The sequence below is a fragment of the Halictus rubicundus genome, chromosome 16 (genome assembly GCF_050948215.1).
Source record: "Halictus rubicundus isolate RS-2024b chromosome 16, iyHalRubi1_principal, whole genome shotgun sequence".
NCBI lineage: Eukaryota > Metazoa > Arthropoda > Insecta > Hymenoptera > Halictidae > Halictus > Halictus rubicundus.
The window spans coordinates 10391428-10413140 of NC_135164.1; the positions used below are offsets into that span (position 1 = coordinate 10391428).

Here is a 21713-nt window from a genome sequence, read left to right on the forward strand (position 1 = left end):
TCGCAACCGTAACAAAATACAAAAAATCAATTAGAAATGCAAAAGATTTACAATACAGTAAATATACCACTTACGAGGTATACGAGTAGACTACCCTTATACCTTGTCTGTGATTTTATTTTCCCCACTAAATGCGCTGAATGCGATGCAGATGAGATAGAAGTTTTAAATGGCGCTACCTAGCGGAAAAATTTGTAATCATCTGTCGATAAATTTAGCGAACAGTTTGAGGATTTTGCTTTGAACGGAGCAAATGATTCTCGCCGGAACTTACATAGTCTCTAATGAGGAAGGTAGCAGAAATCATTCGTGCCTGAGACGCTCACGCTTGTGTCTGCGCCTGTATCAGCTGTGTCTGAATCTTCTGCGGGCCAAGTGTGAAACGTCTTAATCTACTTTAAATAAAGCCAAAGGATTTAAAATACCACGCGGTAACTATACATATTTTTTGTTTATTATACTTTCTTCTAAGAGATGATTACTCTGTAAACCACAAACGTAAAAGGGAGTAGAGGCACAGACATAAAATCTATTTTCGTAAAATAGGGTTGTCATAAACAGCCCTTTGCGAGTTAATAATAAATTGTGACCAACATACTTTTGCCGAAGAATCGCTTTGTCCATTTAAATAGAAATGACAGAACAATTACGTGAGTAATACTTCGACATACTACATATGTATAAGCATTCGTCTATTGCATGTATCGGGATTTATATTATTGAAACTTTTGCCGTTCACTTCAACTGTATAGATAGCGAACTGTAATACATAGTGTCGGTAACAAAAAAGAGCCGTTAATGACAGGTAGCTTGTCGATAAATAACAAAAAATTCATTGCATTGAAAATGTTATTTTCTAAGTAAATAATTCGAAGGTTATTTATTTCTGTGTTACAGAACCAGAGGTAACCAAGCACAGTTTTCGCCAGCAAATATGGGATTACATGATGAAGAACGAGTTAGTCAATTTTCCTCTTGGCATATACAACCGTACACCAAACTTCAAAGGTGCGAACAAAGCAGCCGCACGGTTAATAGAGCTGGAGGAGTTCAAGAATGCAAAGATTATAAAGATAAACCCAGATAAGCCTCAAGACACTGTGAGGTTTTTGGCATTGAAAGCCAACAAGGAAATATTGGTTCCAATACCAAGATTGAGATCGCACCTGTTTCTTCATGTTAAACCAGTACCTGGTATGAATAAGAAAGAACTCAGAAGTCTATCAAAAATTTATGGTCTGATGGAAGCCGGTGAACCTCTGGGAGTAGACTCCAAGATAAAGGTACATATTACAGTTGCAATATTCTGCCAGCACTCGGTTGATGTTATTCCTTATATTCTCTCTGTCGTCTTTCAGGTAGACCTTGTGATAATGGGATCGGTATGTGTCAGTCGCGAAGGCTACAGATTAGGTAAAGGCAAAGGGTTTGCAGACTTAGAGTTTGCCACGATGATGAGAATGGGTGCAGTAAATCAGGACACTACCGTCATCGCAACAGTGCACGATTGTCAGGTGTTGGATAGCCTCCCTCCAACATTGTTCAAAGAATACGACGTGCCTGTGGATATAATTGTTACACCGACCCAGACGATAATAGTCAACCCAAGATTGAAGAAACCAACCGGTATAGTGTGGCACATGCTGAGCGAAAAAAGACTGGAGAGCAGACAGGTGTTGCAACAGCTGAAAGAGATGGACGAAAAGTATGCCTTAATTTGTACTGACATTTGCACTAACTGCGTCAACGTGCACACATAAATAAATCATTGTTCTCTAGAGATGGCATAGTAGTGACCTGGAAGCCGGACGATTCCGACGATGCGAAGGTTGGTGTATAGATCAGGAATCTGAATAGGATACAGAGCCTGTTTGTATGGTGATCGTGTGAAATTTGTTTTCAGGAGAAGCCGCAGTACGAAGCGAAGCAACGCCACAGGAGCACGAGGCCGAAAACCAGGATGCAGATCGAGTTCTCTTTAAAGCTATCGAACATCTCCTCCCGAGCGAGAATCCGCGACTTGAAGGACGTTCTGCAGGTACGTGGTGTCAAACCAAACAGAATTGTCTGGCAGGGCTGCCGCGGGATCTGTTACCTTCATTTTAATAAGCTCAAGAAGAAAACCGATTTACCTGAGCAGCCGGTGCAGGTCGACTCGATCATGGCGAACCTACAGGACCTCCGAATCGAAGGAGTCTCTGACGATTTTATAATAGTCGAACCTGCGAAACCGATCTCGAGAATCGAAGTTACCGATGTGTCTGCCGTCTGAGACAGCCGCAGTGCTCCCTCGATGAGCAACTATCTTTAACAATGCGCAGGGTGATTGAAAAACTATATATATATATATATCACTCTGCGTATCGTTTATGTAATTGCAAAAATCGTGATAAAGTATTTTTTTACAGCGTTCCCGGTTCTGGACAGATTTTCACGGATCAATAGCCGTTTATAACTTTTCTAACGTGTACAAAGCTTCGCAGGTAAAACGCAGGTGTCTGTAGATGCGAGTCGCAAAGTAATCCTCCTCTATTTTGTACATAATTAACTTGTTAAGGCATTTAATTTGTGATCGATCGATAGTCTATCCAGAAAAGACAAACAAGCTTTACTTTTTACGTTCATTTGGTCGAGATCGAATATTTTGTTTGCAATCGTGGTTGGCTAACATGCCCATGACAATATCATAGTTTCGAATCGTGTCGATGATAATTACTGTGATTACGTGAGGAATAGTAAGGGATAATGGATTGCAATGATTTCTCGCGTGACCGGTCACCGGAAGCCGGAGGGCTGGGTGCATATCTGTGTGGCATTCGATAACGCTTATCTAACCCTACAGACTGATGATGATAGTTTAATTAATCGTTAGAGGAAGCTACCCCCCGAGGAAAGTTGCAACTGGAAGAGACAAATAAAAAATACTGTATACATATAATCTAGAAAAATTCTCCCAAAAAGAATCGAGTAACAATTTCCCCTATTATAGAGGGACTTATGAATACGTTAATTGTTAGGGCAACTGTAGTTGTAGATATAATTTTTTTGTTTGACTTCAATATTAACTTTAACGATCCGTGGAATGGTTTGACAGCAACAAGTATGATTTTTACTGCAGCCATTGTTAATTTTAGTTTTATGAAATACTTTTCGCAGGGGGTAGAGTTCGGGACATACATAAACAAATATCGAGTACGTTATTTTTCTGAAGAGAGTATTTTCGCAGAAGGTGAATAGAGATATAAAATTAATTCTATTTTCATGCTGATATAGTGTAACTATACATAGAGACATTGTACCGTCGAGGGATGATAAATGAGCCGCTCGGGTTGTACACGAACGTACCACGAGCGGCAGGAATTAATGAAAGCACCATACAATTAATAATCTATGTGCTAGCATAAAAAGCAATAGTTTTTGTGATATTAACAAACACAATCGATCGTTTTTAAAGTCCGTAGATAATTACTACAACGACCGTTTTTGTTATCGCCGCAGTATTCTGTATCTGCTGGTCGAGTCTTTGATACAAGACATTCTTCATTTGTTTTTTTTTTTTCTTTTTGTAAACTTACTTTCAAGTTAAAAATAAATGGATATTTTTAAGGCTGAATAGAATGGTGTACTTTCTTCCTTGAAACAAAAACCTGGTCCTTCCTCCTTTGTGCTTCGCGATCTAATTTCTCGTACTGTTAGAAAAGTAATTACTCACCTCGGTGAATCTGTCGGCGTTTCCTTCATTTCTAAAAAAAGTAGCTGGAAATTCATTTTTGTTAGTATTCCTTCGATTAGCTCCGGTTCGTCTTCCCTTCCCACTCTTATTTTGTTCATCGATTCGACAAGGACCATTTCGAACTTTAAGCAGTTTCTCACTCCGCTTCCAGTAGACAGAAATTATTTCCGCGATTCAATATTCATTTGCTAGAAAATTGATTTCCACGGTCTGATATCTGTTCCATTAGTCCTAGATATTTATATCCAGAGGAAATTCGCCATTTTCTCGTTGAAGTATATATTTTCAAGAAAATCTGTTTCCGTGGACTAGCGGCCCTTTGCTCAGCTTCTTCCTTTCACTGCTATTCCTTAACGAATCATTTTCGCAATTACATATTTCTTTTCTAGGCGTGGAGTTTCGAAAAGGTTGAATACCCTTCAGAATTGCAGAGGCAACAAAGTTCCCCGTTGAATGAGAAACTTCCCGACGGTCGACCAAGAACTTTCAACGTTCCGTATGGTGTGAGTCGATCGCAAAGCGATTCCCGCCGTCGCCTCTGAACGGGAAATTGCATTAATCTTGATCAAATTTCATGGACGAGGATGTCGGGGAAGCAGGAAGAAAATGAAAATTCTTTTTCCAATAGAAACACCCTTGAGTACTTTGAGTTAATATCCTCGAAAGTAGGCGTGTTCGGCACGAGAAATTCAATGAATGAACGCGATTACCTGTCGTTCGTTATTATCGAGTTTGCGACTCGGCGACTCGGCGACTCGGCGACGCTGCTCGATAAATAATATATAAAGGGAGAGATGAAAAATGGTTCGCCACCCTTCGAAGATTATTCGCGAACAACTTTGCAATTACTTTCGCGCTTTCTGTCGAATGTGTCTCGCACACGGACGTATCGATTCCCGGAGGTCTTCTTCGTTTTTTCTTCGTGTTCGCAGGGCTCCGTGCTGATTCGTCGCTCTTCGGCAATATTTCATCGCGAAGCTTCCTCCTTGTTCGGTATACGAGCAGAAATTAATTTGCAATAGTTCTAGAAAACTCGGACAATCGTACGGAAACGTACGATACACTTCTCCCGTAGAAAATCTGCCTCAATCGTTGCCTGAAACGCAACTCTTTAGGAAGACTCACCGACATCACGAATATTATGCTTGTTCTATGATTTTCAGTAACAACGTCATAAAATGAACTTGATTAGTTTTATTTAAACCATGGGATTGTGGATGTCGCACGTATGCGACGGCGGTGGGCGAACACGTTAAATTGTCGAGTGTCCATTCAGGGTAAAAGGTATCGTTAGCGTGGTGTGTACGCAATCCGTTGGCTGGTTGTTGCAGGTTTCATCCTCGGCTTCCTTTTTGCGAAATGGCGCCGGTAGTATGTATCGATTATTCGCCGCTTCTCCAACAAGTGCGCGGCTTTATGTCCAATCCTAGTTAACGAACCCGTAGGATATAGCGTAAATATCAATTATACACGAAGAGTCTTGCGACACAGGCGCGGCCTTTAGTGACTTGTGATAAACGATTACCCTTTGATTTCGCCGATTCCCGGCTATCAGATGCATCCGTCTGTTTGCCTCGGTCGCGATTTCGAAACCGATAAACCCGTATTGCAAAGTGCAGGCGCGGTTGGGGGTGGCTTCGCCTATTATTACAACGATTACACGCAAAACTGCATTATATCCTGGTGGTTGTTGGATAATTGAAATTGTTGTCGATGATCCGGTGCGGTAGAATCTATTATTTGGGGTTTACATTATTCAGCACGAGTTCCAGTACTTACGCGAGCTTACGATAGTGGCACGATAGTTGTGCTTTCTCTCTCTCTCTCTCTCTCTCTCTCTCTCTCTCTCTCTTCCTGTCTGCGTTTTATGGATTTGGCAGATAAGTGACTCGGTTCCACTTTCCATATAAATATGCGTTTTGGTTTGTCTAGTCCTAACTGAATCCAATATGACGTTTCCAATGGTAAAAATGGAACGTTTCGTCCATGGTATCGGTTCAGATAATGGATTTTCTGGCGCAGATGTAGGGCAAGGTTGTTCTAGCGGTCGAAAACCAGTCACACTCGTCGAGAACATCATCGCAGAATCGATCGTAGCAATGCCTGAGATAGGAGATATCGATGTTCCTACAGCTGGACAACTAACCGATTCGTAAATATCAGATATCAGGCGACCCGTCAAATATCCGTCAAATATATATACTTCAATTTAATCAACTAGAACTTACCTGTCAACATTAAAACATGCGAAGAGCCGAGCAGATGTCGGAAGAGGCGGTTCTCTGAAACAGAAGTGACAGAAAAAAGAAAGAAGTATAAAAATCTGGTCGAACTTTATTAAACTTTTTATTGTACCGAACTCGAGATAACCGGGTGTGTTACAATTGCATAAATATTCGCGACAGTCGCTGAGTTGGGATTTTCGCGTAGATCCTCAGCCTTCTGGTTGATCCGAATTTTGATTCTGTCGATAATAGAATGGTGCGCGAAATCCACAGATCAGCGACGTCCGAGTTTCCTTTGGACCGTCCGGTTTCCTCTTCCGGATCTTTTCCAGAAGAAAAGACTCGATGCTCCTCTCCGGCTAGCTGCTTATATGTATCTGTTGAAGTGCTCTCTAGAAAAGGGCTCTCTATTTGGTCGGGGATTGCGTTTTCCATTCCATATATAAAAATAAACAATAGACATTTCCTTGAAATACACACGTACACGGGGCGGAAGGTAAAATAGAGATATCGTTTGTCGTCTATTTGGTACAGAGAGCTTGAAAGATCTGACTGACTGAGTGAACTCGGCTAGAAAGTTCGTGGCAAACCGAAAGAACAATTTTACGGTTTTATCCTTACGATTAGTCTTAGCAAAATGCAACAATTGTTTCTCAAATCTTCGTCACGTGTCTGAGACACGATCCAATCGAAACACAATCTGCTCATCCTTTTCGTTGTAACTGAACCAATTGGTTCTCATCGGGGATAACACGACTTCTGAAGAGTTTCGAACTGTCTACCGGGATGGGTTTCTAGAATAAATTGTGGATTATACGATAGAGGTGTATAGAAAATCAGAGTAACGGAAACAGTCGCATCGCTCACTGAACAACGAAACAGAAGATCCTCTACGGCTATTCTACTCCTAGTGAAAGAACAAGTATCACATTGGTCCGTCACAGTCACGGAACCGGAGAATTTGTCGATCGGGGTACGTCGGACGTGTTCAAGTAGGGCTTTCGCAGGTAGAATGCCTCTTCTTGCTTCTAGAGTCGGATAGAGGGGGTTTAGCTGGCTAGGACTGGCATAATGGCTCCTAATGTGCGTGGTTTCACTTTCAGACAATCCTCGTCTCCGGTATCGCCGCATCTAGGGCTTTCGCGAGCAACACGCGCCTTCTTGCCGCCAGAATCAAACGGAGGGGGCATGCCTGGCTACGATTTGTGACGTAGATTTGCATTTAGGCGATTCTCAGCTCTGGAATCGTTAAAATCGACTAGTCTGGTTCTCGACGTGTCACCCGTTCAAGTGATTTTCCGCAGTGCTCTAGGAATGCACTAGGAGCATTCTCCACGGAGAAAAGCGTGTCCCCGATGTCCGCTATTTTTCCTGGGGATTTAGGACGTCGAGGGCTCGGGACTGGCGTCGATGTAGTCGATGTCGGAGGATGTAGCAGTACTCGCTCGTCTGCCTTGTCGAGGGGACGAGCTTATCCGCGTCTTGACGTTCGCTGCCGAGACGGTTAACCGGTTTCCGGTCCGCTGCTGCGGCTGTTGTCTCGTTCTGAAACGAAATCAACAATACTTGTCGAGTCTGATACATTAGAAACCGATTTAGCGGCGAATGGGCGTGACTAGTTTGACCAATAAGGGAGTCGGGGCTAGCTGTGTCTCCTAGCTATGTTTCTACGTACAAAGGCTGTTTCGAACATTTTTGGACGAATCGCAGGGCCGCTAGAATCTCGGGCGAATGGTAGCCTTGTCTCACCTGAGTCTCTCCTCGGCACTCAGCATGGCAGTGTTCAGTTCCTCCTCCCACTGTTTCTCCTTCCTTTCCCTTGCCTGTCTCTCCAACTCGCGTTCTCTGTTGTACGCGCGGTACTCCGGGATGAATGCTAATCTCCTGAGATCCATGCTCGGTCCGGCGCCTTCCGCCAACGCGAGGGAGTCCTCCGGGGGGTGCTCGACTTTCAAGGACCTGGGTGAACAACAGAAAACAGCGAAGTAGCTCCGTCCCCCATCCCTGAATCGAAAACTCGTATACACCGAGATAACGAGGACCCGGCCCTTTGTACTACATCGTGCGATCCTCCGGGTCTTCTGCACCCTCGGCTCTTATCCTAAGAGAACGTATTGTGTTGGATATTGCGGAAGTCTCTCTGCTTCGCGCTTAGGAGTCCGGCAAAACGGAGCTCCTTTAGCTAATTTCGAATTGCAAAGGACTGCTGTTCATTTCTTGTGTCGGAAAAGAAATGAAAAGTGCCGAGTTAACCTCTTGCAGTATAATGACGAGCGATGAACAGTTCAAACAAAATTTACTAAATACAAACGTTATGCCTCTCTTTTAAGAGAACAGTTTTTTCATTACCGTGCCAATTCGTAGAAGGACAAATCGAGTCGAGAGCTGGTCGAGGGTAAAGACCCGTCACCGATTGAATCGAGCCAGGCAGCATTTCTCACCTCTGCTTCGCCAGGCGTTTTTTCTTCTTGTGCAACGGCTTCGTCTCGATGATCATCTCCTCGAGCTCGAAAGTCGGGTCGCAATTAAGATGATCCTTCGGCGGCGTGAACGTCGGCTTGATTTGCTTGTTCAACACCTTCTCGAAGTCTAGGTCTCTCATTATGCTCACTTGCTTCAGCTCCTTCAGCGTCGACACCCTCGCACCCGGCGCCACGGTTAGCAGACGATCCAAGAGTTCGCGTATCCGGGGACTCCAACCGGATGGCGTATGCCTTTCCTCCTGCGAAATCATCCCTTCGACCTTTAGAGCACTGTGCTTACAATTAGAACAAGCTATCGGAGAGCAACATTCTATCCCATTTTTCGTCCGACGCGACGCTCTAAATATCGATGGAAAATAGCTCTTGATGTACTCGAGGACGTTACCTGCAAGATTCGCAGAGCTTCTCTGTGAGACGTGGTGGAGTGTAGAGGATAAGGACGATCACCTGCGAGCGTCTCCCAAGCCAGAATTCCCAGACTCCACCAGTCCACTGCGAAACCGTAGCCGAGGACACCAAACTCTTCGCAAGAACACATGTAGATTTCCGGAGCTGCGTGTAAACCAGATATTAAAAGACCCGTAGACATTACTATAAGAATCTCTAACCAACTACATAATCGTGTTGCTCTATCCAACCTGATACCAAAGGAAGACGATAAACATGCACGTAGAGGCTCGACATCCACACAAGATCAAGAAGGTTCAGGGACCACAGGGGTAAAACAATAAGGAGATCAAGTAGAATGCGAAAGGTCAACGGGGGAAGAGAGCGGTGCCGAAAGGATCGAGGGGTCTCGAGTGTCAAAGGATTATTAAAAGGATCAAGAGGATTCGGAGATCAAAAGGATGTCAGGAGGATCAATGAGGTTTAGAGGTCAAAGGATAGCCAAGAGGATCAGGAAGAAGGGCTATCGGTGGCTAAGAAATAACGGAGAAGCGAAAATAGGGTCGAAATCTGGGCTCAAAATCCAGGAATCGAGCTCGACGGATCGACGGGAAATGAAGACTTTCCATTCGGAAGTCCTGTATCCCCTGTTCAAAAGCAGGCTGCACCATAATTTATTAGTAGACTTTATTAGTTGAAAATCATTGGAAGAATTTAAATAGACTGCTGCTTTATTTTCAGCTTCTTACTGCTGTTAAGAAAAAAAGAAAAAGTATGTAACTCTTGTAGCTTGAAAATAATGCAGTCAATTTCTATTTTGCATAAAAATCCACAATCTACACGGTCCGCGGTCCGATTACACTCTCAGAGCAATTCTCTCTGTTCCACCCAGTTGCTTGTGCAGCTGACTTGCAGCGATGGAGTTGCAACGCTCGAAGTGCAAGCTGCTCGGTGCAGCTGTCGCTGAGGATTCTTTTCGTCGAATTTCCGAGCACGCTTCTCCCGAGTCAGTTAGATTTTTCGGTAGAATCTGAAACCGGTTGGCGAATCTTTGTACGCTTTAACTACGAAAGAGTGGGCACCGATGATCCACGCGAACGATTGCAAACTAGAATAATCGACCTAGCACCAGGCTGGATAGAAGCGAATTACGATAATTAATCAGACTTTCCGTTCGAGGAGTCGTTAATGGCCTCGGGCCGGCGACGCGCGACGCGTGGCGTCTAATTAGTTCATTACCTATGTACGGTTTTGTTCCTGACATGGACGTCGCTAATTCGCCGTACTCGAGCACCGTCGCGATATTGAAGTCCGTTACGTGCGCGTGTCCTGCACAAAGAACACAATCCCCTTGTTACACCAGTTACAAGGATATTAGGATCGTTCTACGTCCACGAGTTTTCTCGGAGACGTCCCGGGACGACCCGGTCGAGAGAAATCGATCAATTGTCAGCTGGCTATCGTCGCCGGTCACACAACATCTGTCGACTGATGTTCACGAGAAGCGTCAAGATGTCGTCATCTCTGCGTGGCTCCGATCAGCCGTGGGGCTGATATCGGGTATCCCATCATCTCCTATTCAGGCCCCAACCTCTGTGCAGAACCTTGATACGACACTGGTGTTCTGTTTTCGCTGTGCACAGGTATAATGTTGCAATTATGTGGGAGCAGGGGTTGGAGTGGTACGGCTCGCTGAATACACGAGCAATTGCCGGTGATTCCTGGCAAGAATCGTACACGGGAAACCTGTGATCAACGACGACGTGTCTAACGAGACCGTATCTCTGTCGCAGTGTCGTTATTACTTGTTCGAAATACTACCCCTGAAACAGACATTTGTAAGATGGCTCTGTGAATACGGGGGCAATTGCCAGCAATTCCTGGTCAGCAGACCTGGAAACCTGTGATCGACCACGAGACTTCTTCTAACGAGACTATCTCTTTGCTCTTTGTTGGAAACGAAATAATATTTCGTCTTCAACCCTTGACGGAAAATCTGTGGAAAAAGGCGAAGGTTCTGTGAATACTGGAGATATTCCTAGCAATTCTTGGTAAGGGTTGTGTACCGGAGACCTGTAATCAAATCGTCTTCTCTAACAAGTGTATCGCAGTACCATTTGATATTATTTATTCAGAAGAAAATATTCTTTCGTCTTCGACCATCGGTTAAAAGTTTCGAAAGAATGATTATCGATTCCCGGGGGCATTCAGCAGCAAACTATTCAGTAAACGTGTACCATTGTTATCGTTCGCCAATATCGAGAGAGGATTAGAACGAGGCCGGGCTCTCCGGTGGAATTAATATGGAAGTTACACTGCAATTTCTACAGAGTTTTTAAAAGGTTCGCGCGGTGAAAGGTTTAGAAAAGAGGTGGTTTTTGCGGTAGAGACAAATTCTCGGGGACGGTGAAACCGGCCCTCCGCAATTTTAAATGATGCAGAAGCAATCTTGCGGTTTGAACAACTGTCGCTTAAGTACACCGGGGAATTAGGGTTGCGCGTTCCTCCAGGCTCCCCCAGGTTACACGGTGTCAACCCCTTTCCTTTTTCTCATTCGCGTTCGCATCGATTCTATAGTAGCGGTGCTCGCCTGGGAATTTTGCCTGCATGTTTTCATCGATCTCGATAATTGTAATCGAGAGAATGGAACAAAACAACAAGTTGTTTCGCTGTTTTATCGCGTTCGCCGAACGTTCTTGTCAATTTCGAGGTAAACATCCGAAATATACTGTACAGGATATCGAGAATATTCGTGTAGGACAGATTACGTTGCATGAAAATACAGAACGAATAGTATTAAAGCTGAAAGGGAGGTCGGTACTCGAAGCTTGTAAAATCGCTAAATCTTTCATTCGGAAGATTTCTTTTGCCGTTTCAAACATGAATTTTGCCTGGACGACTCGCTCAAAGGTTTCCGCGGAAGGCGGCTTTTCAACAACTTCCACGGCGAATCTATTTTTTAGAAATTCAGAGCAAAGGGGAGCTTGCAATGTTTATGATCGCGAGGAACACGATCGGACCGCTGCAGTCGCTTTGTGAGATCACGTGTACCGTCGAGGAAAATTACCTATTCCCGCCTTTCGAACGAAGATCGTGTGTATTTCTCGCGATTCCTCTGCCTGGAGAACGTTTCCGGAAGCTGAGAAATGAACTCCGAATAATTAACAAAACTAGCAGAAGAACCAGCCGAGCTAGTAAATCTACAAAGTGGCAAAACGTCATAGAAAATTTTCGGACAATGGAGGAGAATGGGGGTGAAACGTGTCTCGAACACCGTAAAATTCTTTATAGGCGGAGTCAGTGTTCTGGCATAGTCGTGCCGTGGAAAGAGAGAGAGGAAAATGACCGGATCTGCGGCCTGGTACGTCACCGGAATATAATGCGGCCCTCCATTGCATTGTGGCCGTTCTTCGACCTTTGGAGAACCCACGAAAGTGGTTCTCCGTTCTGAACGCGAGTCCTTCCTCCTCGAACAGCACCGAACAGGACCACCCAAAATTTAATCAACACCAACGCTGCTAATAGTAGACGCAATTTTCTACGCTATCACGTTAATAGGATCGGCTTTGATAAGAGCAATCCGGTCGAATCTCGCTCATTACATTGCCTCGTTAATCGCGCGGCGTACAAAACGCTCTCGTATAATTGGAAAACATACTTTTGTTCACAGTCGGTGGTAATTACGTTCCAAATCTTCACGCGGGATGGAAATCGTCTGCGTTGATTACGAGAAACGGAGATTAGGGAAAATTATATTCCTCTTCTCGATTATATCAATTGTTACGCGTTATTCGACGTTTTGTCTGCTATTTTGGAGAAACGTTCGGCTAAATTCTTGTCGAGCGGTCTTTTAATTATTCCGCGTGCATTGCGCTGCCTGCCAATTAAAATTGTAGTGCTCCTAGAAAATGCAGTTCTGAATATGTACTGGGAAGGATTACGAACACGGTGCTCACGCTAATTTATCATGCCGTGGTCTTTTACAATAACTAGACTGTATATTTTGTGGGCTTACAGCAAAGAGAGTGCGAAACGCAGCAAAAAACTACATCAAACAGATTTCGCAATAAAATGTTTCCTACGATAAACTAAATAGTTTGAACATCCTCGAAGCGCAACAATTTCCGCAGCTGTTTGCGCGCATTAATTTCTGTAAACTTCCTGTACGCACTACCGAAGCGTATACTTTTCATCGACGAAAACGGGAAACGAAAATTGAATCGGACAGCGCAGTGGCACATACTTTCGTAGAACAAACAAACAAATTAATTAACCAACAGGCTAGGAACCGGCAACGTTTATTCGACCGCGGGATTCCAAAAAACACGCCAACGATCTTATTGACTGAATCCCGCAAAAAGTCCAGCCTCGAGATTGGAAATTTGTGCAAATATCCTCGACGAATTCCGATTCGAATGATTCGAATTACTTCCGGAAAGCTCGGCGGAGGAGACGAGAGACAGAAGTGGAATGGTGTTAATCGAATCGAATTTTAAGCCGCCCCCGTCGACTTTATTTCCATTGCTGTCAAGAACACCGGGGCTCGTTTCTGAATAACGACAGAGAATAGTTTTGTTGCAGGGATCGAGAGAGTGAGAATTATGGGACTGTTTAATAAACGGTTCTATTTAAAACGTGGACCGCGGAAAGCCTGTTTAAAAAGAGCCGTCCGCATATTGCGAATTCCGATGAAAAGACAAAACAGGTTTTTTGGGGTTTTACGAGGCTTGTTCGAGCCACTCGAGGATTCTAATTTTCGTGCTCGGACCATCCGATTAAACTGTCTTTTACCATTTTTCCGGTCCCTTGGTCCGATCCGAAGGCAAGGAAGGGTGGCACGTGTTTGTGTTTCATCCGCGAACAACGCGCCTCGAGGAACAGTTATGAAAGTTTCAAGCGTGCCGCGTCGACAACAGACGAATGAAAGGCGAGAGAAAGGGTGGATGGTGTCACGGAACACCGAGACGGAAAGTCGGGAGCCTTTCAGAATCTTAATTCGCCACATTTCGAATAGCTGATGTTGCAGAAGGCTGTCGTTTATCTCAATGAAAATAGTCATGAACGTACGTACGTACGTATGTCTGTCTGCCTGTTTTCCTCGTGCGCGAACGATTGCTAGCGAATCGTACGAGCAGAGACGTTAGGCAATAAAGTAGCTCGGCTGGGTCGAAGTGCGGATATTACATCGGTCGGTGGTACAGGTAAATATTATTGATTTCCGGGCTCGCGTCGCGACCCTCCACGTCAGTTTATCTCGCCAAGGCAGTTTTATATTATCCCGCGCAGTCATCAGTTTTCAATCAAACGGCGCTTCGTACAATTTACTGCGTTCCATCTTCATTTTTTCGTTTCAAAGATCACCGTACGGTCGTTGAACCAGTCCATTTATCGGCTGCAAAGATCTCGGTACGGAGTTCAATATTTCAAAAAACACGAGACTGTTAAGGTACTGTGCGAGAGGGAAAATTGTCGCCGGAACTCGAGTCGACTCATCTTATTTTTGATCGGAACTCGACGCGAGATTGCTCGGCGTTTAATGGCGCGTGGCAGCCCGGAAATTACCCGGAAGGATTATCCGATGATTTTCATGTAAAGCCGAGATTTTACGAGCGGCCTAACATATTTGCGCGCCGTGAAATTCGAGCGGTCGTCGTAATTTGCATAATCCGTAGAATGTGCCTTAGCTCGGCGCAGCCTTTGTGGTCGTGTTTTAACAATATCCTGAACATCGGCGCACGGTATTCCGATAGTTACGGTATCCCTCGTGAAATTTCGAGCGATTCCAGCCGATTATTGGCCGGACAGAAATCCGATGCACGCCCACCCACCGTTTTCGAACCTGTTAAACCGTTAACGATCCTCAACTTTCGAGGATTCGTTCGACGCAGCTTCCCCCAAAATATTCTGCTATTTCATACCAAATAGCAACGCTTGGCGATTTACATTCACGATTCGATCAACGATCCTCGAAAAACTGGAACACAGTTCTCTCCACTTCGTTTCGGGGTGTATCGACACGATACACGCGTGCTTTGACTCTAACGAACCTCCGTTACCGACCATCAAATATTTTTCAGTCGAATCAGTCGAAAATCGGATTGGACCGACAACGAGGTTTGCAGAATTTTTTCTCGAAATTTTCCAATCTCTATCTGTCTTTGAATTCAAATGAATTCAAATGAAGCCTGTGAAGTCGAGGTCTGCCAGGGTTTGAAGGCTCGTGTAAAACATGAAGATTCTTCGAGCGAACGTGATATATGCCGTGGACAGAACTGGACTTTGATTGTCTTCGAACGGCTCCCGTGCATCGTGATTTATCCATCGTTCTTACGGTCGAAGAATTCCGCGAAATTATCCAACCCGGTTCCGGTGACCGGAACTGCCGATTCGAATCACCGAAAATTTCTTCCGGAAATCCCGGGGACAACAATGGCTTCCCGGACGATGCATTACGTTCCCGCGGTTGGATAAATCAATCGGTTAGAGCCGGGTGAACGAATTTTCCGCGGTTTTTCACAGCGTTTCCGGAAAGCGCGTTCGGTTTACTATTGTCGGGCAGGAAGCGGAAGCCGGGGAGTCTCGTTACAAGCTTTTCCTCTCAGGTTTTCACAACCGCGAACCACGCGATGCTCGTAAATCGATTAGACTACCGTTTTCCGCGTCTTTTCTTTTATCTTGTCACGCTCGGCAAATCATATTTACCGGGACCGGGTGTGTGTGTGTGTGTGTGTTCTTCGTATTTTACCGGCTGTGGCTTTGAGAAAAAAAATTCTCAAATTGCTGAGGAAAAATGAATTTCTAAGGTGACTCACCTTCCTCGTCCAGCAGGATATTGTCCGGTTTGATGTCACGATGGACGATTTTGTGGCTCTGCAGGTAGTCCAGGGCCAATGCGATTTCGGCGACGAACAGGGCCACGCTTCCCTCTGTGAAGACCACTTCTTGTTGGATGTGGTAGCGCAGGTCACCACCGAGAAGCAGGTCCGACACCATGAACAGGTCTTCTTCGTCTGAAACGATGAACAGGTCCTTTCAAATATCCCTAGTTAAAACAGTGGACAATGAATTCATTTGCCATTGACAAAGTATCGTCAAGCGTTTCAAATTTTCCGGGCACTGTGGAAAGAATCGCGAGCAAACCGATGAAAAGGTCGAGCAAAGAGGAGGACGGGAAGTCGGCGAGTGTTTGCGATCGTGCGAGCGAAAGCTCGATCGTTATTTAAGCGTGCCGTCTCGCGGGCTTCGGCGAGAGCGGGGCTTTATTCGCTTCTTGCCAGTCAACAGGAGAGAAAGACACTCTGGGGCATCGATCTTGGTAGAATCCACAGAAAGGAACGTACAAACGAACGAACCCGAGGAGCAGACGCGGAGAGCAACCGCGAGTCTCATTAAAAGGTGAGCGTCTAAATATTCACAGTTGAACCGAGAGGGTAATCCATGCTTTTAATGGAGAGAGATTTCGCGGTTAATCAAGCCGGCGCGGCAGGAACGAGCGGAAAATCAGCGAGCCACGGGGATCGGAGTCCCTCTAATGTTCTCGCCGAGAGTGGCAGATCGATAATGCCGACGCTAATTTGATCCTCTTCCTGAGAAAGCGACGATAATTTCGCCGTCCTCCTTCTCGTTCGCTGAAATAATAACAAGACTCGTCCAATTAGGGAGCAAACAGACTAGTCAGACCCATCCTAAAATTCTGTAAACATTGCGTTACGTTATTATAGTATTTCGCAATAACACACTGTAATTATCATGCAATTATGCACAAGAGTACAGCTTGAAGAAGATCGATGAGACGTCGTGGCAGCTATGAAAGACGATCTGCTGCGAGAATCGTGCAATAATTTAAATAATAATGACGATAATCACATGAAAATGGCAGTCTGTCGTCTTGAAGTATAGCCAGACTTGTATACGAAGCTTTAAAACGCTTGATCTGTAACAACCTGACCATTTCTGATTTGAGAAAATTGATCACTCTAAACTGCTCCCTTAAGTGTAATGGTGTTGCTGGTAGCACGTAATCCGCGACGCACGGAATTGATTAACAAGTGGAATCGATTAGCCGGACAGGGGAAACGGAGGACGGTTTACCTTGGAAGCTGAACCACAGGTTAACGAGACAGGGGTGTTCGAGTTGCGAGAGGATCTCGACTTCCCTCGCGACGTTCTTCAATGCACCCCTCTCGGCGCACTCACCCTTGTGGACGTACTTCATCGCGTACATGTTCCCGGTGCGATCCCGCTTCTGCACTATGCACACCTATTAAGAAATAATTAATTGCTTGTTAGCCGATTGGAGGGAGGAGGAGGAGGATGAACGATGAGTGGCCGGCAAGACGCAGCGGGGGTAATTAGCCCCCGTGTTGTTCGGAAATGATGCGCACGCGAATGTTGCAAGATCGAGGTCCCGGGAAGTTTGAATTCCGCTCGGTAACGAACGAACCTGAATTACGAATGAGGCCGCGATTCAATGCAGCCCAGTTGCCAGACTAAAAAGTCAAAGACTTTTGTTCTCACAATGATTTTTTCCGTATTCTTCCTCGTGGGTAACTTCGAAGGGTGTATTTGAAACATGGACCGTAAATGTTCTTTTGAAAAATGTTTTTGTACTTGAAGTTTTAACGAGGATGGATGAAAATATTGTTGAAAGTGAGAATTCTAATTTCAACAGAACTTGTCAATATTTTCCTGCGACAAAAAATTATTTAAAAAAAGGAACAGACGTCTATGTAGTCTCTGTAGCTTGGAACGAATTCAGAAGAATGATCAGTCTGATGTTTTTCGACCGTCAGTCCCGTGGTATAGTGGATGAAATGTAGCATGAGTCGGGGATAAGAGGTGGGAATTTTCGGATTTATATATTTCGGACATTCGGGGCTGGACGTTGAGTTACGGGACAGATTGCGAGAAGAGAATCTGGTTGATTAATTTTCACCAGCAAGTTGTTTCCGTTGACGGTTCGAAATGGAATGAAAAGCAACATTTTTTGGCTTTGACGACGTCGTGCGATGGCTAGAGAATTTCGAGGGCGAAATTGGCCATCTCTCAAATGTCAGACACGTTTGCATTTAACAGGGAAACTTGGAAGAGCAACTTGGAAACAAAAGCTGGAGATTTTCAGACTCGCGTGTGGGACGTTAATGGGTGGAGGGTGAATAATGGGGGAGAGCTGTTGGAAACTGGGTGGCAGACTATTTTTCACCAGCGAGATATACTTTCGCCGAGCATGCTTGAAAAGAACGCGGTGTAACCTGGAGGTAACGAAAGGTAGGAATTTTTAGATGCGCATTCGGTTAATGGCCGGGGAACGAGTTCTGGAAGAAAGTTTGCCGAAAGGGTTGTATTCCTGCTGCTATCTTTCGGTCGATGAGTAATTTAAATGTTCCCCGAAACCGAAGAGTTCTCGAAGAGTTCCAACGGCAACGCAATAAGGCGCAATTAACAGAAAGAAACGAGAACGGACGTCAAAGTCGGTTATAAAATATTAAAATATTTTCCTAGTCCACTAGAGATATTTTCATAAATTATAACGGACTGTTGCAATTGTTAATGAAAATACAGGACGCACCGACATTCCTAAAAGGCAAAGCATCTGAATGTGAAACGGCATAATTAACCAGTAAATAAAGTAACACTCGCAACAACGCGAAAGTAAAACAAGTTCGAAATTTTCGGTGCAGTTGATCGAGGGTTAATTACGAGATTGTTGCATGAGGGTAATTAGCTTTCGTGCGCGGCGAGAAGGGACGGTACGCTTCTGGATTTAATTAAACTTTGTAAATAACGTAATTAAACGTCGAAAAACCGTGGAGCATAATTTAGAAAAATTTGAATTTCCACAATATGCCCGCGGGCCGTCTAAATATACAAACACGAGAGGACGTTACGAATATGAAATTAATTGCGCGAGATTTCGTGGGCGTAGTTGGACGTTCATGTGTTTAATGAATTCGACCGAATGGCAATCAACTTTCCTGATAGCGTTACGAGCCGTGCGTCGACTGTCGTATCCTCAATTAATTCAATTAATATGATTATTTAAACGCGTTCCCGGAGAACGGTTCTCGGGCTATTATTCCCGCGCGGTACGGCCGATATTACGGAGTAACCTAATTTCGGCCTCGATCCCCGAAGCAAACAATCTCTCGCTCGCACGTTTTAACCAGGATCACTTTTGTCGATGGCGAACAGGTATGTACATCGGATCCACGTAATTAAACGCACGCCCGAAGATTACAACGGAAGAATGCTGCGGGCTTGATTACAAGGACATTAATTAACTGGTTGTCGCCGAAGTACCTTGCCGAAGCTGCCCTTCCCGATGGCGCGCAGTATTTGGAAGTGATCGAAGTTCACTGAAACAAACAAAGACCATCCATTGTTACTCGTATCATCAGACTTTCCCACTTCTCTTCGAAACGTTTACACGTGCCACGAACGCGCAAAGGTCCCTCTCTATTACAGTGCATCATTACAGTTCATTAGTTGCGCGATTGAAAGCGACAACAGGAGACCATAGAAAGCACGGCATTGTTGCGTGCTGTTTGCATTTGCGTTTCGGACGAACGAACGATGTGGAAACGGTGCGTTGGTGCGTCCGAGCGTAGAATTTTAATCCGAAACTAATAACCGACGCGGAGAGCCTCGGTGGAATCCATTTGACGATCGACCAAAAAGTATTCAATTTTCCGCGGCAGAAACAATGCAACGATTTCGGGAAGAGGGAGAGAGAGAAGAGGAAGGTAGACGTGGGTGGATAGTGCCTCGATTGTCTTCCACAAAGGATCAATTAACGGAGAGCCGTGCGCGTAAACCCGGTGCGCGAACTCTCCCATGAACTCGTCAGATTGGTAAACTCGTGACAGGACCGAGACCGCGGAAGTTTATCGTCGTCGACGTCGAGGCTTGCTGCCTCGAAAATCGGTTCTGCGTATTCTGTCAACCGATATTCAAAGACTAATACCCGGTCGACGAGACGAGACCCGAGGCCCGGAACTTGGAGCATTTCCAAGCACCGAAGGCAGCACATGTTTAAGAAAGATCGCTCTCTCTCTCTCTCTCTCTCTCTCTCTCTCTCTCTCTCTCTCTCTCTCTCGTGCCGATCGTAAACATATGACCTGGTAAACCTAATTAGCACGTTGCATAAGGTGGAGAACGATTTCCGCCGTGATAACGTCTGCGAGGTACATATTCTCAAGTCACAAAAGCTTCCTGAAACGTTCCTCGGGATCGTGTGCACGGATATTGCCCTGGGGTATTGGTTCGCTCCAGTCGGAGCTACGAAGCCACGCCCCTACTGGGGTTGCTCGAGAAAGACAAACAATTTTTCCTGTTTGTTTTCGTTTGATGTGTTTGGTTTTTAGTTGTTACCTCTGGGACAAGTCAAGGAAATCAAAGGAACGTTGTTACACTTAGCGTGGGTTGCTTGATCTAATTGAGAGAAATTGAGAGCAGTCGTTGCTGTTGATCTTTAGAGTTAGATTTCTGGGGGATATGGAAGTTAATGTAAATACAGTTTGCCATTTGGCACACTGGTGTAGCTTGGTAGAAGTTGAGAGCAAAGTATCCACGCCCGCTCAGGGTATTTTGCACAGAAAATCTAAGATTCTTAAGGGCAACAGAACTTTCAGAGTTCGATTTTAGGGGGGTGCAGAATTTGAGCTAGGTACGAGTACAGATTGGCCTCTGGGACATTGGTCTAGCTTGGTGAAAGTCAAGAGCAAGCCACGCCCACACGGTCCACCGTGGATCCGCGTCGATCAAGAGTCATCCCCGTTCGCCCAGAAAAATTGTCATCGTCGTCCGTAGAAACACGGAACTACTCACCTTCTTCGCCGGGGGTAGGCAGATTCCGAGTCGACTGGATGACGCCCATTTTCGCCGCTGAATGGATGATCCGTATACGTGACGAGAGAGCCGGTGGTGGCCGCCGATGTAGCTTGGAGCCGAGTACTTTTGTCGAGTCGGGGATAGACAGCCACTCGGAAATCTCATGCTTACCAGCTCTTCGCGGCGCGGATATTCATCGGATAGAGGCTCGCTTTCCCTCATCCAAACACGAGAGAGAGAGAGAGAGAGAGAGAGAGAGAGAGAGAGAGAGAGAGAGAGAGAGCTTGTCCTTGTTTGTACCGTTCCGTGGCCCGGTTAATCTTGTTTCTATCTGGTCATGCTCTTCCTCCTCCGTTATTAGATCTCTATCCGAAGGCTACCGGATTTTTCCTCGCTCGGAACAAACTCTGCGTTGCCCCTCCCGGCTGTTTACCTTTCCCTTTGTCCCCGGATCGATCACTGCTCTTCCCGAGAGCCCTCCGGGCCGTCTATTAGGCCAATTTCTCTCTCGCAAACCTCTCGGACACCTCGCGAGAACTCGCCGCAGGGATCGGAGTACCCTTCGACCTCTCTCTCATCCAACCTCACAAGCTTCTATTCCCTTTTGATATCTCACCCGTCAGCAAACATCCTCGACTCGCTTTTCCCTCGACAGCCTCTCTGACTTGCCTGCCAAACTTTGTCATACCACGAAGCCTTACAAATGGTCCTCTTCTTCGACGATTCCGCTCAGGTATTCAGCTTTCTCCCTCGCTCTGTCTATCTATCTGTTCACCCTCACGAGTTTCTGGAAGCTTGGGCGACCCCGCTTTTCCTCGGTCGGATCACCGATGTTTCCGACGGCTGAGTAATCGGCGAGGAACGGCCGCGGGCGTCTCTCGCGTCGCTCTCGGTCGATTCAATCCCCGAGCCGGTTCCAGCTGTCACGTTAATTATTGCCACGCCGATTCTCGTATTAATTAATCCCGGTTGCCGCGGCGCTAATTCGCGGGATAACGCCGACCGGAAAACCCCTCGCCCTCGTTCCTCGTTGACGTTGTCCTCGGCAACGTCGAT

General features: G+C 45.4%; 2 protein-coding genes across 3 annotated transcripts; one reads left to right on the top strand and one right to left on the bottom strand.

Annotated features, from left to right (window-relative positions):
* Nucleotides 1–267: 267 nt before the first annotated feature.
* Lost (methenyltetrahydrofolate synthase domain-containing protein lost) lies at nucleotides 268–3555 on the top strand. Of its 2 annotated transcripts, none has more exons than XM_076802263.1 (5): nucleotides 268–431; nucleotides 898–1283; nucleotides 1359–1705; nucleotides 1780–1828; nucleotides 1904–3555. In XM_076802263.1, exons 2-5 carry the CDS (start codon nucleotides 945–947, stop codon nucleotides 2270–2272), a joined length of 1104 nt encoding a protein of 367 aa, XP_076658378.1. In that variant the 5' UTR covers nucleotides 268–431; nucleotides 898–944; the 3' UTR covers nucleotides 2273–3555. The 2 variants fall into 2 exon arrangements, with proteins under 2 accessions (XP_076658378.1, XP_076658377.1); XM_076802262.1 differs by lacking the exon at nucleotides 268–431 and adding an exon at nucleotides 441–650.
* Nucleotides 3556–7276: 3721 nt separating this feature from the next.
* Nucleotides 7277–20918, bottom strand: LOC143362004 (serine/threonine-protein kinase 32B). The gene is made up of 9 exons (XM_076801773.1): nucleotides 20655–20918; nucleotides 19128–19183; nucleotides 16920–17088; nucleotides 15641–15838; nucleotides 10068–10157; nucleotides 8827–8993; nucleotides 8400–8680; nucleotides 7708–7917; nucleotides 7277–7503 (listed from the first exon to the last, which is right to left on the bottom strand). The coding sequence occupies exons 1-9, from the start codon at nucleotides 20701–20703 to the stop codon at nucleotides 7338–7340; spliced, it is 1386 nt and encodes a 461-aa protein (XP_076657888.1). The 5' UTR covers nucleotides 20704–20918; the 3' UTR covers nucleotides 7277–7337.
* Nucleotides 20919–21713: the final 795 nt, after the last annotated feature.